This window comes from Xyrauchen texanus, chromosome 20, assembly GCF_025860055.1.
Source record: "Xyrauchen texanus isolate HMW12.3.18 chromosome 20, RBS_HiC_50CHRs, whole genome shotgun sequence".
In the NCBI taxonomy this organism is placed as follows: domain Eukaryota; kingdom Metazoa; phylum Chordata; class Actinopteri; order Cypriniformes; family Catostomidae; genus Xyrauchen; species Xyrauchen texanus.
The window spans coordinates 14,295,822-14,308,841 of NC_068295.1; the positions used below are offsets into that span (position 1 = coordinate 14,295,822).

General features: G+C 39.7%; 1 protein-coding gene across 1 annotated transcript in view; it reads left to right on the plus strand.

Annotated features, from left to right (window-relative positions):
* Positions 1-13,020, plus strand: part of tmem234 (transmembrane protein 234) — a 24,008-nt gene continuing 10,988 nt past the window's right edge. Inside the window, exons 1-2 of the mRNA XM_052151006.1 lie at positions 1-119; positions 943-1,213. Of these exons, the coding sequence (XP_052006966.1) occupies positions 114-119; positions 943-1,213 (277 nt within the window). The 5' untranslated portion in view covers positions 1-113. The remainder of the gene's footprint in view (positions 120-942; positions 1,214-13,020) is intronic.

Here is a 13,020-nt window from a genome sequence, read left to right on the forward strand (position 1 = left end):
AAAAGGAAATGCCTCTTTAAAAATAGCAGCAGTAAGGCCAAAGGATAAAGGCTGGTACATGTGCTTAGTGAGCAACAACAAGGGGACAGAAAGAGCCCTATTAGAAGTGACCTATGGAGGTATGCATTTAAACAATATTCCAAAACCATTATTAAAAGTATAAAGCAATTTTTTCAGGAGCTCCCAGCTTCCTTTTCATTACCAAAAAATAGTCTAACTAGTCGACTATAATTTTTTATGAATCATATGTTTTGAGAAATTACTGGTAGTAGTTATTGTTTTTCTGTAACATTTTCTAGTTTTGTTTGAGGATTGAATTTAATTAATATTCAGAGTACAATACAAGTTAAGCTCAATCAACAGCATATGTGGAATAATGTTGATTACCCCAAAAATAACCTTTTGTTTAAAAGGTTACATTGAGGCACTTACAATGGAAGTGAATGGGACCAATTTTGGAGGGATTAAAGGCAGAAATATGAAGCTTATAATTTTATAAAAGCACTTGCATTCATTCTTTTGTTAAAACTTGTGTTATTTGAGCTCTAAAGTTGTTTATATTGTAATATTTACAGTCATTTTAGTGTTTTTAGTCATTTACAACATGGCATCGAAGTTTAAAATTTTTCTATAATTTTACACAGAAAAGAATTGTATGCAATTTTATCAGACTAAAATCATGTTAACATGCATATTGTGTGTCTTGTGGCTATAATTTTTAAACAGTATTTTACCATTTTTGGATTGGCCATATTCACTTCTATTGTAAGTGCCTCACTGGAACACAGATATTTATTTATTTTAAAGAAAACGAGGGGCAAGTCAAAATTAATCTTTGGTGTAATCAACATTATGCCACAAATGCTGTCGATTGAGCTTAACTTGTATTAAACCCAGAATATTATTTAGGTACCAATCTGTTTGTTTGTGTCCATTTCTTAGCTCTTTACTCCGAGGTTGAGCATTCATGTGAACACACAAACAGTGACAGTTCATTTTGAGACAGAGGGATTCCCTAAACCTGAGGTGAGCTGGCAAGGAGAACAAGGTCAGAACCTCAGTCATCACCTGGAGCTCTATGATCATCCAGAAGATGGACTTTATTCCATGAAGAGCAGCTATGAGGTCCAGAAACCAGTGGTTAATGTTACATTTACGCTAAAGAACCACCTTCTCAGCCAGATCCTTCATAGATCTGTGATCATCAGCTACGGTAAGGACTATAATTAACTCTTGTCCTAGAGTGTATTTTACATTAAGTGTCCTAGAGTGTATTTTATAATGTGCGCAAAGTAGAGTGTGTGCGTAGGTGTTCACTGTAGGTTAGAGCTCCTTGGGTAAACAGGAGCAAACTTACAGACCAGAGGAGCACAAGGGGCAAACAGACAGACCAAGGGAGTACAAGGGGAAAACAGGCAGTCCAAGGGGCACAAAGGGCAGAGAGGCAGTCCAAGGATGCACAGGGGGCAGACAGGCAGTCGAAGGGGGCACAAAGGGCAAGGACAGGTTCAGGTGGTCTGGGAGCTGGCCACCGGGCAAGGATAGGTTCAGGAGGCCTGGGAGCTGGCCACAAGTCAGGACAGGTTTGGGGGACCTGGGAGGAGGCCACAGGACAGGGACCGGGTCAGGAGGCCTGGGAGGAGGCCACGTAGGACGCTCCAGAAGCAAAGCCCTGGAAGGCTCGAGAGGCTTGAGAGGCCGAGCTAAGGGAGGCTCAGGGGGCGGAGCCGCAGGAGGCTCTGAGGGCGGAGCTCTGGAAAGCTTGGGAGGCGGAGCTCTGGAAAGCTCGGGGGGTACTGGCTCTTGGACGGTCGAGGCTACAGGCGCTGGCTCACTGACATCGGAGGCTACAGGCGCTGGCTCACTGACATCGGAGGCTACAGGCGCTGGCTGGTTGGCCGTGGTTAGCGGAGGCTGGAGAGCAGAGGCCTTTCTTCTCCTCCTCCTCCAGGCGGATGAAGTTAGCAGCGCTGGTTCATTGACCACGGCAGGCGTGGGGGTTGGCTCACTCACCGTGGCTGGCGAGGAAAGCCCAGAGGCGGGAGCTGGGATCTGGAGAGGTGGTTCCCCGGCAGCGAACTCCTCCAAGATGAGTCCCACGTACTCCCGCCAGGTGCAGTCTCCGGGAGTTCCCACCACCGGTGTTTGGGAACACCGAACCGGTATGCCACCTTCAGAATGTGGTCATCACAGCCGGTGCAACTGGCCACGTTGGTGAATAAATAGGAGAACTCCCGGACAGTCAAGTCCGCCTGTGTCAGCTCCATGAGGAACCCTGCTAGATCCATAGTTGGTCGTTCGTTCTGTTACGAATGCAGACAGCGAAGGCAGACGAGGAGAGTGGATCTAAGTGCGGCTTTAAACTTTATTAGAACACAAATAACACAAAGGAAAACCCACAATGGGGAAATAAACACAACACCGAAAACACAGGCAGGGAAGACACACCGGGCTAACAACATTCAACGAACGACAAGGAGTGAACAAAAAGCAGGGCTTAAATAACCAGGGAGTGATGACTGAATTAGACACAGGTGAGAACAATGAACAAAATGGCAGTGGTGATGGCAGGTGGATTCTGGGAATTGTAGTACATTTAACAATGACAAGTGAAACCCAGGGCAGACAACAAGGGAATGGTGACAATGGCAAACGGCATGCGATAAAAGGTATATTTTCTAAGGTAAGGAGTTTTTGTCCTAACCAGTAGTGACGAAAGACATCCTATCAAAGTGCATTCTATCAATCGGTTGTTTTCACACTATATATTAATATACAAGTATGATACAAGTATTATAATAATATATAAGTATTATTTACTTAAGATTCATGTATTTCAAATTAAGTGCAATATGTACCAAAATTAGCTGTAAAAGATAGGGGAGCACTTGCTTCTGTTTCACACATGACAATTAAAGTCTGAGCACAAGCTGGTCCTTGAATAAATTATTTAATCGATTACAATAATGACAATTGTGCATTTTATGTTTACTCTTTGCTTGTGCATTGTAGGATTGAAATTTATCCAAGTGACTCAAGTGTTGCCCTTGCGATGGACTGGCGACCTGTCCAGGGTGTCCCCCGCCTTTCGCCCAATGTTAGCTGGGATAGGCTCCAGCCCCCCGCGACCCTGTACACAGGATAAGCGGTTGACGATGGATGGATGGATGGAAACAAAGTGTTTTGATTTCGTTAACAAAAATTCATTCAGATCCATTTAGTGATTCGTTCAGTGACCATTTCTATTGATGCCACCTGTTATGTCGAGCAGATTCGGGAAGAGCTCGTCTAAGGAACTGCCTTCTTCATGCTCAGGAATTCCAACAATTGGGATGTTGTTTCGCCGATTATGATTCTCCAAATCCTCCAGTTTTTCCCAAACGCGTTCCAAGTCTATCTTGGTCACTAGGGGATTAGCATCTAATTAATCGACTCCAGATAATCGATCTGTCTCTCGACGTTCCCGATTCTTGTAACTAACATCGCAGTAATCGATCAACGTATTACAGCAAGGTCCTCTAAGTCAGCAACAACTTTCGTCAGCATCACAGACATGTTGGACAGTTGATGTTGAATTTATCCCGCCGCACCGTCCAAACCGAGTCCCTAGTCTGCGGGCCTATCTGAGGTATCAGCTTAAGCATGCAAGTGTCTTTAATATCTCCAGAGCCCGAGGATTTTGAATTCTTTGCCATGTTGACTTCAAAGAACAGATATGTAGCAGGGTGTATCGAATCTCATCGGTTTATGACATAAAAATTATTAAAATCTAGCAAAGTGTGCAAAGCTCGCCGTTTACATATTCACTCCTCGTATGGCATCACATGACTCCTCAAACCCTTAAGCTTTTCAATGCATGTTTTGGTTTCCATTCTACATGATTTCCCAGAGTATAATGTTTTCAAAGGAACGTTGTTCACTCACATTAACGCTTGCATGTAAGTCACAAGTCACTAGTTTGCACATATATTTCAAGCGTAGGATTTAAATAATGGACTTTCGACAACTTTTATACTTTCAACCATTTTCAAAATTCTTCTAGTATGACTAAGTTTAAATGTGTCTGTGCAGTAATTGCAGCCGTATAAGTGATGTACTATATAATTTAACAGTGTATCTGACATTCTCTCAAACAATTACCACATATTAAACTGAACTCTCTTTTTTGTTTTTCAAACCTGTGTGACGTGATCATCGCAGTTGTTGTCCTCTCCATACTTTGTTTTCTCCTGTTTATTGGCTTTTGTTTTTTAACAGTGTGGAGACGAAAAAAGTAGATATCCTACTTTTGATGAACTATTAAAATTATACATTGCTGTTAGAGATTTTACCTAGTTGTTTGTGCACATGCTTCGATGTATTACCTAGTGGTGCTTATGCAGGGGATGCAAGAATGTGTAATTTACCAGATCACTTCCCAAATACTGTCCCCAATTTTCTCTCCATAATTCCCTATACTTTATATGCCGATACAACATGTATAAATGGAAGAAATAAAAAGAAAGGGGAATTTTTTTTCCATTGTATAATTTGTGTTGAGTTAACTGCCCTGAACTACACATTTTGTGATAATAACTGAAACCGTATCTCTTAGACTATGATCTGTACTTTTACGTAGTAAAGTACATTGAAGTGAAGTTTGGCTTCACTATGCTCAGATTCAGAGAAAAGTGATAATGCACATTTGGCTAGGCAATCAAAAAACTTTGAAGCCCTTTTTTTCTTAATTTCAGTGTTAAGTTTTGGCTTTGTAGCCATTTTACATTTCACAGTATTTGTTTTTTTTCCTATTAATGCCATCTTATAAAAGAAAACATTTAAAACACAGGATTAACTACCCTTCAACCACAGGGATCACTGTCCTAAAAAATATTTTTTATTAAATATTTAATATAGGTTTTTTTTATCTATTACAATAATGATTCCATACTGTGCAGAACAAATTCCTTTTATTCATATAACTGATTAAAAAGTAAATTTAACCTTGGCAGTTTGATGCTGATTATAATGTTGATTTGTTTTGTATGACACAGTTTTTTGTTCCTTATTTGTAAATTGCTTTGGATAAAAGCGTCTGCTAAATGACTAAATGTAAATGTAAGCCTAACATGGCATGGTTAATGCACTGAACATTTAACTTAAGCATGACTTGTTAGACAGTCATTGGTCAGCGAGCGCCTAACTCAAGTCTATGTTTGTAGCCTGCTAGCTTTTTTGCATCGCTTATATATCTGTTTTTAGCTTTTAATCTTTAATATCTGCGATTTTTCAGCATGCATCAGGTTTCCCCCCACATTATTCTCTTATCGCATTTCAACTGTGTGCATTTTTTCACGTGCATCCGCTTTCTATTTTTATCGTTATTAAACTGCGTGCATTTTACAGCACGTGTGCATTTTTCCAAGTGCACCCGTTTTCTCCTCTGTGTTGCATGGACATTGTGTATCAATAACAACCATAACAACAAACAATTGTGTGAGAGATTCACATCGATCTCAAACCCTTGCCACTCAGGAACAACCAACAACAACAAACAATTGCAGTAAGTCATGGCATCGACTCATATTATTGCTTCCTGCATTACATGCCACATGTTTACTATAGCTTCTTCCGTCAGCAGTGAGGGATTCACATGTGATAAATGTAAGGAATCAGGAGTCAGGCTGACAGAGAAGGTTAATATGTTAGAGACCCTCATCCAAACCCAAGTGGAGGTCAGTGAGAAAGAGAAGCCGGTAGATACTGTTTTGGATGCGGGTAGTACAGCGAGCAACAAACACACACTTTGGTTCCGGATGTAGAGCCCCCGCAGCAGGGCATTTGGGTGGCGTCTCGGCTGCATACTTGCTCAGCAATGTGGCACCACTCTCCCATTCCTGTTAGGGTTTCCAATCGATTCTCCCAACTCAGTGATGCACCAACTGAGAATCATGTTGAAAGAGCCTTGGTCATAGGTGATTCTATTGTAAGGAACATGGTAATCGAGACTATAGCCACCATCGTTAAATGCATTTCGGGTGCCAGACCATCTGACATCAGATAAAATGGTGCTGGCTAATGCTAAATGTAGATTTTCTAAAATTGTTATTCACGTCAGCACTAACGATGTCTGGCTTCGCCAGTCGGAGATCACTAATGTTAAAGAGGTGTGTGAACTTGCAAAAACAATATCAGACACTGTAATATGCTCTGGCCTCCCTTCCTTCTTGTCATGGTGACGAGGTTTATAGTAAATTAGTGTCACTGAATGGCTGGATGTCTGAGTGGTGTCCAGAGAATAGCATGGGATTTATAGACAATTGGAAGAGTTTTTGGAGGAGACCTGACCTGCATAAGAGAGACCCTCCAGGGAAGGTGCTGCTCTCCTCTCTAGCCATTTGGCTCATAGTCTTAGTAATGATAATATCTGACTAACTGGGGCCCAGGACAGGAAGCAGGAAAACTGGCTAATCCAAACGTCTGCTAGCTGCCTTGAGACATCACACAGGTCACATAAACTATAACCCATAGAGACTGTATCACCTAGATATCATATAGAGACTGTGTCTGTTCCCCGAATTATCAAACACAAACTGCTCACAAAATCATTTAGAAAATATTTTATTAAGGTCAAACTTAAAGATACAACTTGAAGATAAACATCATATAAAGATAGGGCTACTAAACATTATATCTTTTTCAACCAAAGCACTAATTGTAAATTAATTTATCACAGATCATAGTTTGGATGTGCTCTTTTTGACTGAAACCTGGCTTAAATCAGATTAATATATTAGTTTAAATTAATCTACTACCCCAGGTTTATTGTTATAAAATGAGCTTTGTCTGAAGGGTGGAGGAGGAGGTGTTGCTACAATTTACAGTGATGTTTCTGGTGTTACTCAGAGGACAGGATACAAGTTTAAGATTTTGAACTAATAATGCTTAATGTCACACCATCAAATATAAATAATCTGTCGTTGTTTGCCCTTGCTATAGTATATAGATCACCCGGCCCTTATTCTGATTTCCTTGGTGAATTTGCAAATTTTCTATCAGATCTAGTAGATAGAGCTTTAATTGTTGGTGACTTCAACATTCACATAGATAATGAAAATGATACATTGGGATTGGCATTTATTGATATTCTCAATTCTCTTGGAGTCAGACAAAATGTGACTGGACCAACTCATCACCATAATCATATGTTAGATTTAATTCTGTCATTTGGAGTTGATTTTGATACTATAGAAATTCTACCGCAGAGCAATGACATCTCATTACCTCGTCTCTTGTATGCTGCGATCAGCTAATGTTAATCAATCTACACCTCGCTATTTTTCAGGTAGAACAATTCTTTCGACCAATAAAGATAGCTTCACTAATAAACTTCCATATTGTAATGCAGTTCAATGGAAAGGAGGAGGCGAGAACCGGCTTGAAAATATAAATAATAGTTTAATATAAAACTGAAAAAAAAGACAAACACACACACATGACGGACATGTCTGTAAACGATCTCTCTCTCTCCCGCACCACCGTCCGCAATCTGCCTTTATCCCTCTCAGAGGCTTAATTAGCCTGTTAAGGGACCGGGTGTGTATAATCAAGACCCGGCCCCGCCCTCCACCCTGCCACACATATATATCTCATACACTCAGTAAGCCCCAAAGTCTAGAATTACTTGATGAAATAACAGAAAATATAAATACAGTCTTCTCTAGCACTTTTGATAATGTATCCCCCCTTTGATTTAAGAAAATTAAAGAAAAAGGCTCTGCACCATGGTACAATGATCACACTAATGCTCTCAAGAGTGCAACTCGAAAAATGGAGTGCAATTGGAAGAATACAAAATTAGAGGTATTACGTGATAGTGTCTGTAGCTACAGACAGACACTAAAAACTGCCAGCTCAGCATATTTGAGCAAAGTCATTGAAACTAACCACAAAAATCCTAGGTGTTTATTCAGTACTGTGGCTAAATTGGTTAGGAATAAAGCCTCAATTCAACCAGATATTCTGTCGCAGCACAATAGTAATAACTTCTATAATTTATTTACTGATAAAATTTAAATAATCAGAAATAAAATTGGAACAATGCAATCATCTGTCACAGTACCTCAGAAAACAGTGTCTCATAATTTTACACACATGAAACTTCAATCCTTCACTGTCATGGGTCATGAAGAGCTAACAAAACCTCTTGAAACCACAAAAGCCACAACATGGGGGACCTGGGTAGCTCAGCTAGTATTGACACGGACTACCACTCCTGGAGTCGCGAGTTCGAAACCAGGGTGTGCTGAGTGACTCCAGCCAGGTCTCCTATGCAACCAAATTGGCCTGGTTGCTAGGGAGAGTAGAGTCATATGGGGTAACCTCCTCGTGTTCGCTATAATGTGTGGTTCTCGCTTTCTGTGGAGCGTGTGGTGAGGTAGATGCTGCAGAGAATAGCATGGGCCTCCACACACGCTAAGTCTCTGTGGTAATGCTCTCAACAAGCCACGTGATAAAATGTATGGATTGACGTCTCAGACACTGGGGCAACTGAGATTCATGCTCAGCCACCTGGATTTAGGCAAGTCACTACACCACCACGACGACTTAGAGCCCATTGGGAATTGGGCATTCCAAATTGGGGAGAAAGGGAGAAAAAGCCACAACATGTATGTTAAAACCAATACCAACTAAGCTCTTAAAAGAGGTATTCATAATATTATTAACTCCTCACTATCCATAGGACATGTCCCAAGAATCTTTAAAATGGCAGTTATCAAACCCTATATTAAGAAGCCACACAGGATTTAGGCCACACCACATTACAGAGACTTCACTTATCAGAGTTACTAATGACTTGCTCTTATCATCTGATCACAGTTGAATTTCTCCTCTAGTGCTTTTAGATCTTAGTGCTGGCTTCGATACAATAGGTCACTATATTCTCTTGAATAGGCTAGAGAATTATATTGGCATTTGTGGACTTGCATTAGCATGGTTCAGGTCCTTTTTAGCAGACTACTACCACTTTGTCTGTGTAAATGAGGAATTGTCAAATGAAACAAAAGTTAAGTATGGAGTGCCACAGGGATCAGTTTTTGGGCCTCTGCTTTTTTCCTTGTATATGCTTCCTCTGGTAGATATTATCCAGAATCATGGAATAAGTTTCCACTGTTATGCTGACAATTTTTATTATGGCTTGATTGTTGGTGCCAGATGGGCTGGTATGAATATTTCTGTAACTGCTGATCTCCTGGGATATTCAAACACAAGGGTCTCTAGGGTTTACTCAGAATGGTGCCAAAAACAAAAAACATCCAGTGACCAGTAGTTCTGCGGACGGAAATGCCTTGTTGATAAGAGAGGTCAACGGAGAATGGACAGACTGGTTCAAGCTGGCAGAAAGGTTACAGTAACTCTGTATAATTGCAGTGAGCAGAATAGCATCTCAGAAGGCACAACACATCGAACCTTGAGGCGAATGGGCTGCAACAGTTGAAAACCATGTCAGGCACTTTTTTAGAATCATAGTGTTCCTAATAAAGTTCTAAGTGAGTGTACAAATCCAGGATCACAACAAAAAAAAAAACTGTATTGTTTTGGGATGCAATTCATGCACAATTCCATTTTAAATGTTTTTATTTAGTCTCTCCTCGAACTGCTGTTAAACATCAGACTAAAATGAATCACTATGTTCTCAGTTGTATGTCCTCTTTCTGAATCAGCAGTTTTATTCAGATGAGCATTTCCCCATAATACCACAAGTTACTCCATGACCTGAAAGAAAAAAAAACAAGACCAGAAAGTGCTGTCGTAATGTTCCACAAATAAGTGCATTCAGCACACAATTGAAAACAGATTCTTTGGATTTGTTCATAGGTAGGGTGTCTTTATTCATTGTTTAACCTGTAAAAACATCAAGACAACAAACAGAATAACATACAGGCTATTGCGAGAAATATGACTGCAATCATGCTGAAGATAGGACTGTACATAACAAGCAGTTGCTGGAAGACAGAATCCTAATGTTTGGATAAAAGTCATTTGCATAGACATTTGCACTGATAAAGTAATTGCACAGACATGTCTGAAATTCAGTAATAGAAAGAAAAAATGCCCAAGCAGCTTGCGCATTGAATTCTTTGCATGGAAAAAAGGGGGGTTTTGTTGCCTTGGAGCAGCAGGAACACATAAATAGGAGAATTTACTTTTTATTTCTTACTTTTCAAACTTGAAACTCTTGAACAGAGCAGAAAACAGTCTTCACAAAGAAATATTATTGTTACATGTCATATATCTGATTTGCTAACTTAATCCAATGCTAATCAAACAGAAACTTCACTGGCTTGTAGAAAATATGTTGTCCTATGATTTTGTTGAACTTTCTTGTCCTAAATGTGATGGTAATATCTGCAAATAAAGTGCTCAACAATGTAACTAAAAGTATTTCAAAGTGACCTAATGACACAAAAAGAAAAACAAAGTCCTACAGTTGCAATTTTGCACAAACTAGGTTCCCTTTTGATTCAGTTCACTCAATATTGCTGTAAGCACTATGGGGAGTGTCCTTCACCTTGTTGAAACCCTTATAAAATCACAGCAATCCTCTGATTGACAATGGTGTCTGAGCTCCGCCCATTTAGCCACGCAGTAGGCCTATACAGGTGAAACTCGAAAAATTAGAATATCGTGCAAAAGTTCATTAATTTCAGTAATTCAACTTAAAAGGTGAAACTAATATATTATATAGACTCATTACAAGCAAAGTAAGATATTTCAAGCCTTTATTTGATATAATTTTGATGATTATGGCTTACAGCTTATGTTCAGACCCCAAATTCAGACTCTCAGAAAATTAGAATATTACATGAAATCAATAAAAAAAAGGATTTTAAATACAGAAATGTCGGCCCTCTGAAAAGTATAATCATGCATATGTACTCAGTACTTGGTTTGGGCCCCTTTTGCATTAATTACTGCCTCAATGCGGCGTGGCATGGATGCTATCAGCCTGTGGCACTGCTGAGGTGTTATGGAAGACCAAGATGCTTCAATAGCGGCCTTCAGCTCTTCTGCATTGTTTGGTCTCATGCCTCTCATCTTTCTCTTGGCAATGCCACATAGATTCTCTGTGGGGTTCAGGTCAGGCGAGTTTGCTGGCCAATCAAGCACAGTAATACCATGGTCATTGAACCAGGTTTTGGTACTTTTGGCAGTGTGGGCAGGTGCCAAGTCCTGCTGGAAAATGAAGTCAGCATCTCCATAAAGCTTGTCTGCTGAAGGAAGCATGAAGTGCTCTAAAATGTCCCGGTAGACGGCTGCGTTGACTCTGGACTTAATAAAGCACAGTGGACCAACACCAGCCGATGACATGGCTCCCCAAACCAACACAGACTGTGGAAACTTCACACTGGACTTCAAGCATCTTGGATTGTGTGCCTCTCCATTCTTCCTCCAGACTCTGGGACCTTGGTTTCCAAATGAGATGCAAAATTTGCTCTCATCAGAAAAGAGGACTTTGGACCACTGAGCAACAGACCAGTTCTTTTTTCTTTAGCCCAGGTAAGACGTTTGACATTTGAAGCCCATGTCCAGGACCCGTCTGTGTGTGGTGGCTCTTGATGCAGTAACTCCAGCCTCAGTCCACTCCTTGTGAAGCTCCCCACACATTTGAATGGCCTTTTCCTGACAATCCTCTCCAGGCTACGGTCATCCCTGCTGCTTGTGCACCTTTTTCTTCCACACTTTTCCCTTCCACTTAACTTTCTATTAATGTGCTTTGATACAGCACTTTGAGAACATCCAACTTCTTTTGCAATTACCTTTTGAGGCTTTCCCTCCTTGTGGAGGGTGTCAATGATGGTTTTCTGCACAACTGTCAGGTCAGCAGTCTTCCCCATGATTGTGAATTCAACTGAACCAGACTGAGAGACCATTTAAAGGCTCAGGAACCCTTTGCAGGTGTTTTGGATTAATTAGCTGATTAGAGTGTGACACTTTGAGCCTACAATACTGAACCTTTTCACAATATTCTAATTTTCTGAGATTCTGAATTTGGGGTTTTCATAAGCTGTAAGCCATAATCATCAAAATTATATCAAATAAAGGCTTGAAATATCTTACTTTGCTTGTAATGAGTCTATATAATATATTAGTTTCACCTTTTAAGTTGAATTACTGAAATGAATGAACTTTTGCACGATATTCTAATTTTTCGAGTTTCACCTGTATAAGCGGGCCCTCAGTCAACATTTATTCAGAATTTTCTTCCTTCAAGACTGCAAACTTCGTCTTCATCTTGGAACCCTTTATATACAGGTATATATATATAAACAAGAATATAAATTACTTTAGCCTGATTAAAATAATTTTTTAAAGGTGCATTCTCTTGGTCTTGGACGTTATACTGACACGTCCATAATATATCATATTCTGTTATATTGCCCATTCTCTTTTTCTGTTTTTATGGGGGCTGACATAAGTTCACAGGAGCAGCCGAGTACTACTCACTGTTTCTTTGTAATTACACTTTTGCTTGCAGAATAAATTAATCCTTTGTAATATTTATGACTGTGAATACAGTTTCTCTACAATGTTATCAGTAACCAAAAAAAGAATGCTTTGGCATGATGCTGCATTTATGCTAATACTGTATTAAGTTGAAGACCACTGTTGATTCACCCAGATCAAAATATAAATAAAGCATGTACACCTCTGCAGATCATGGACATTGACAGAAATTAGGGGAACAAAAACATAAAATAATATAGGCAACTTAAATATTTAAATACACCTTATTTTGTTAATTAATGTTTTTAAGATTATGAACTCATGTTGATGTACATTTTAATATTAAAATGGTATGTGTATAATATACCTTTTTGAGTGCAGAGTCCGAGTCCTATTTAGTAATGTAGGGAGCAATGTTGTTTGCAGTGGTTGCCTTGATTGACACTTGATTGGAAAGTTACAATAATGCAACACATGTACAGTAGCATACATTACACTGCAATAGTTATAATTGTCCTCTTGTAAAGTTAG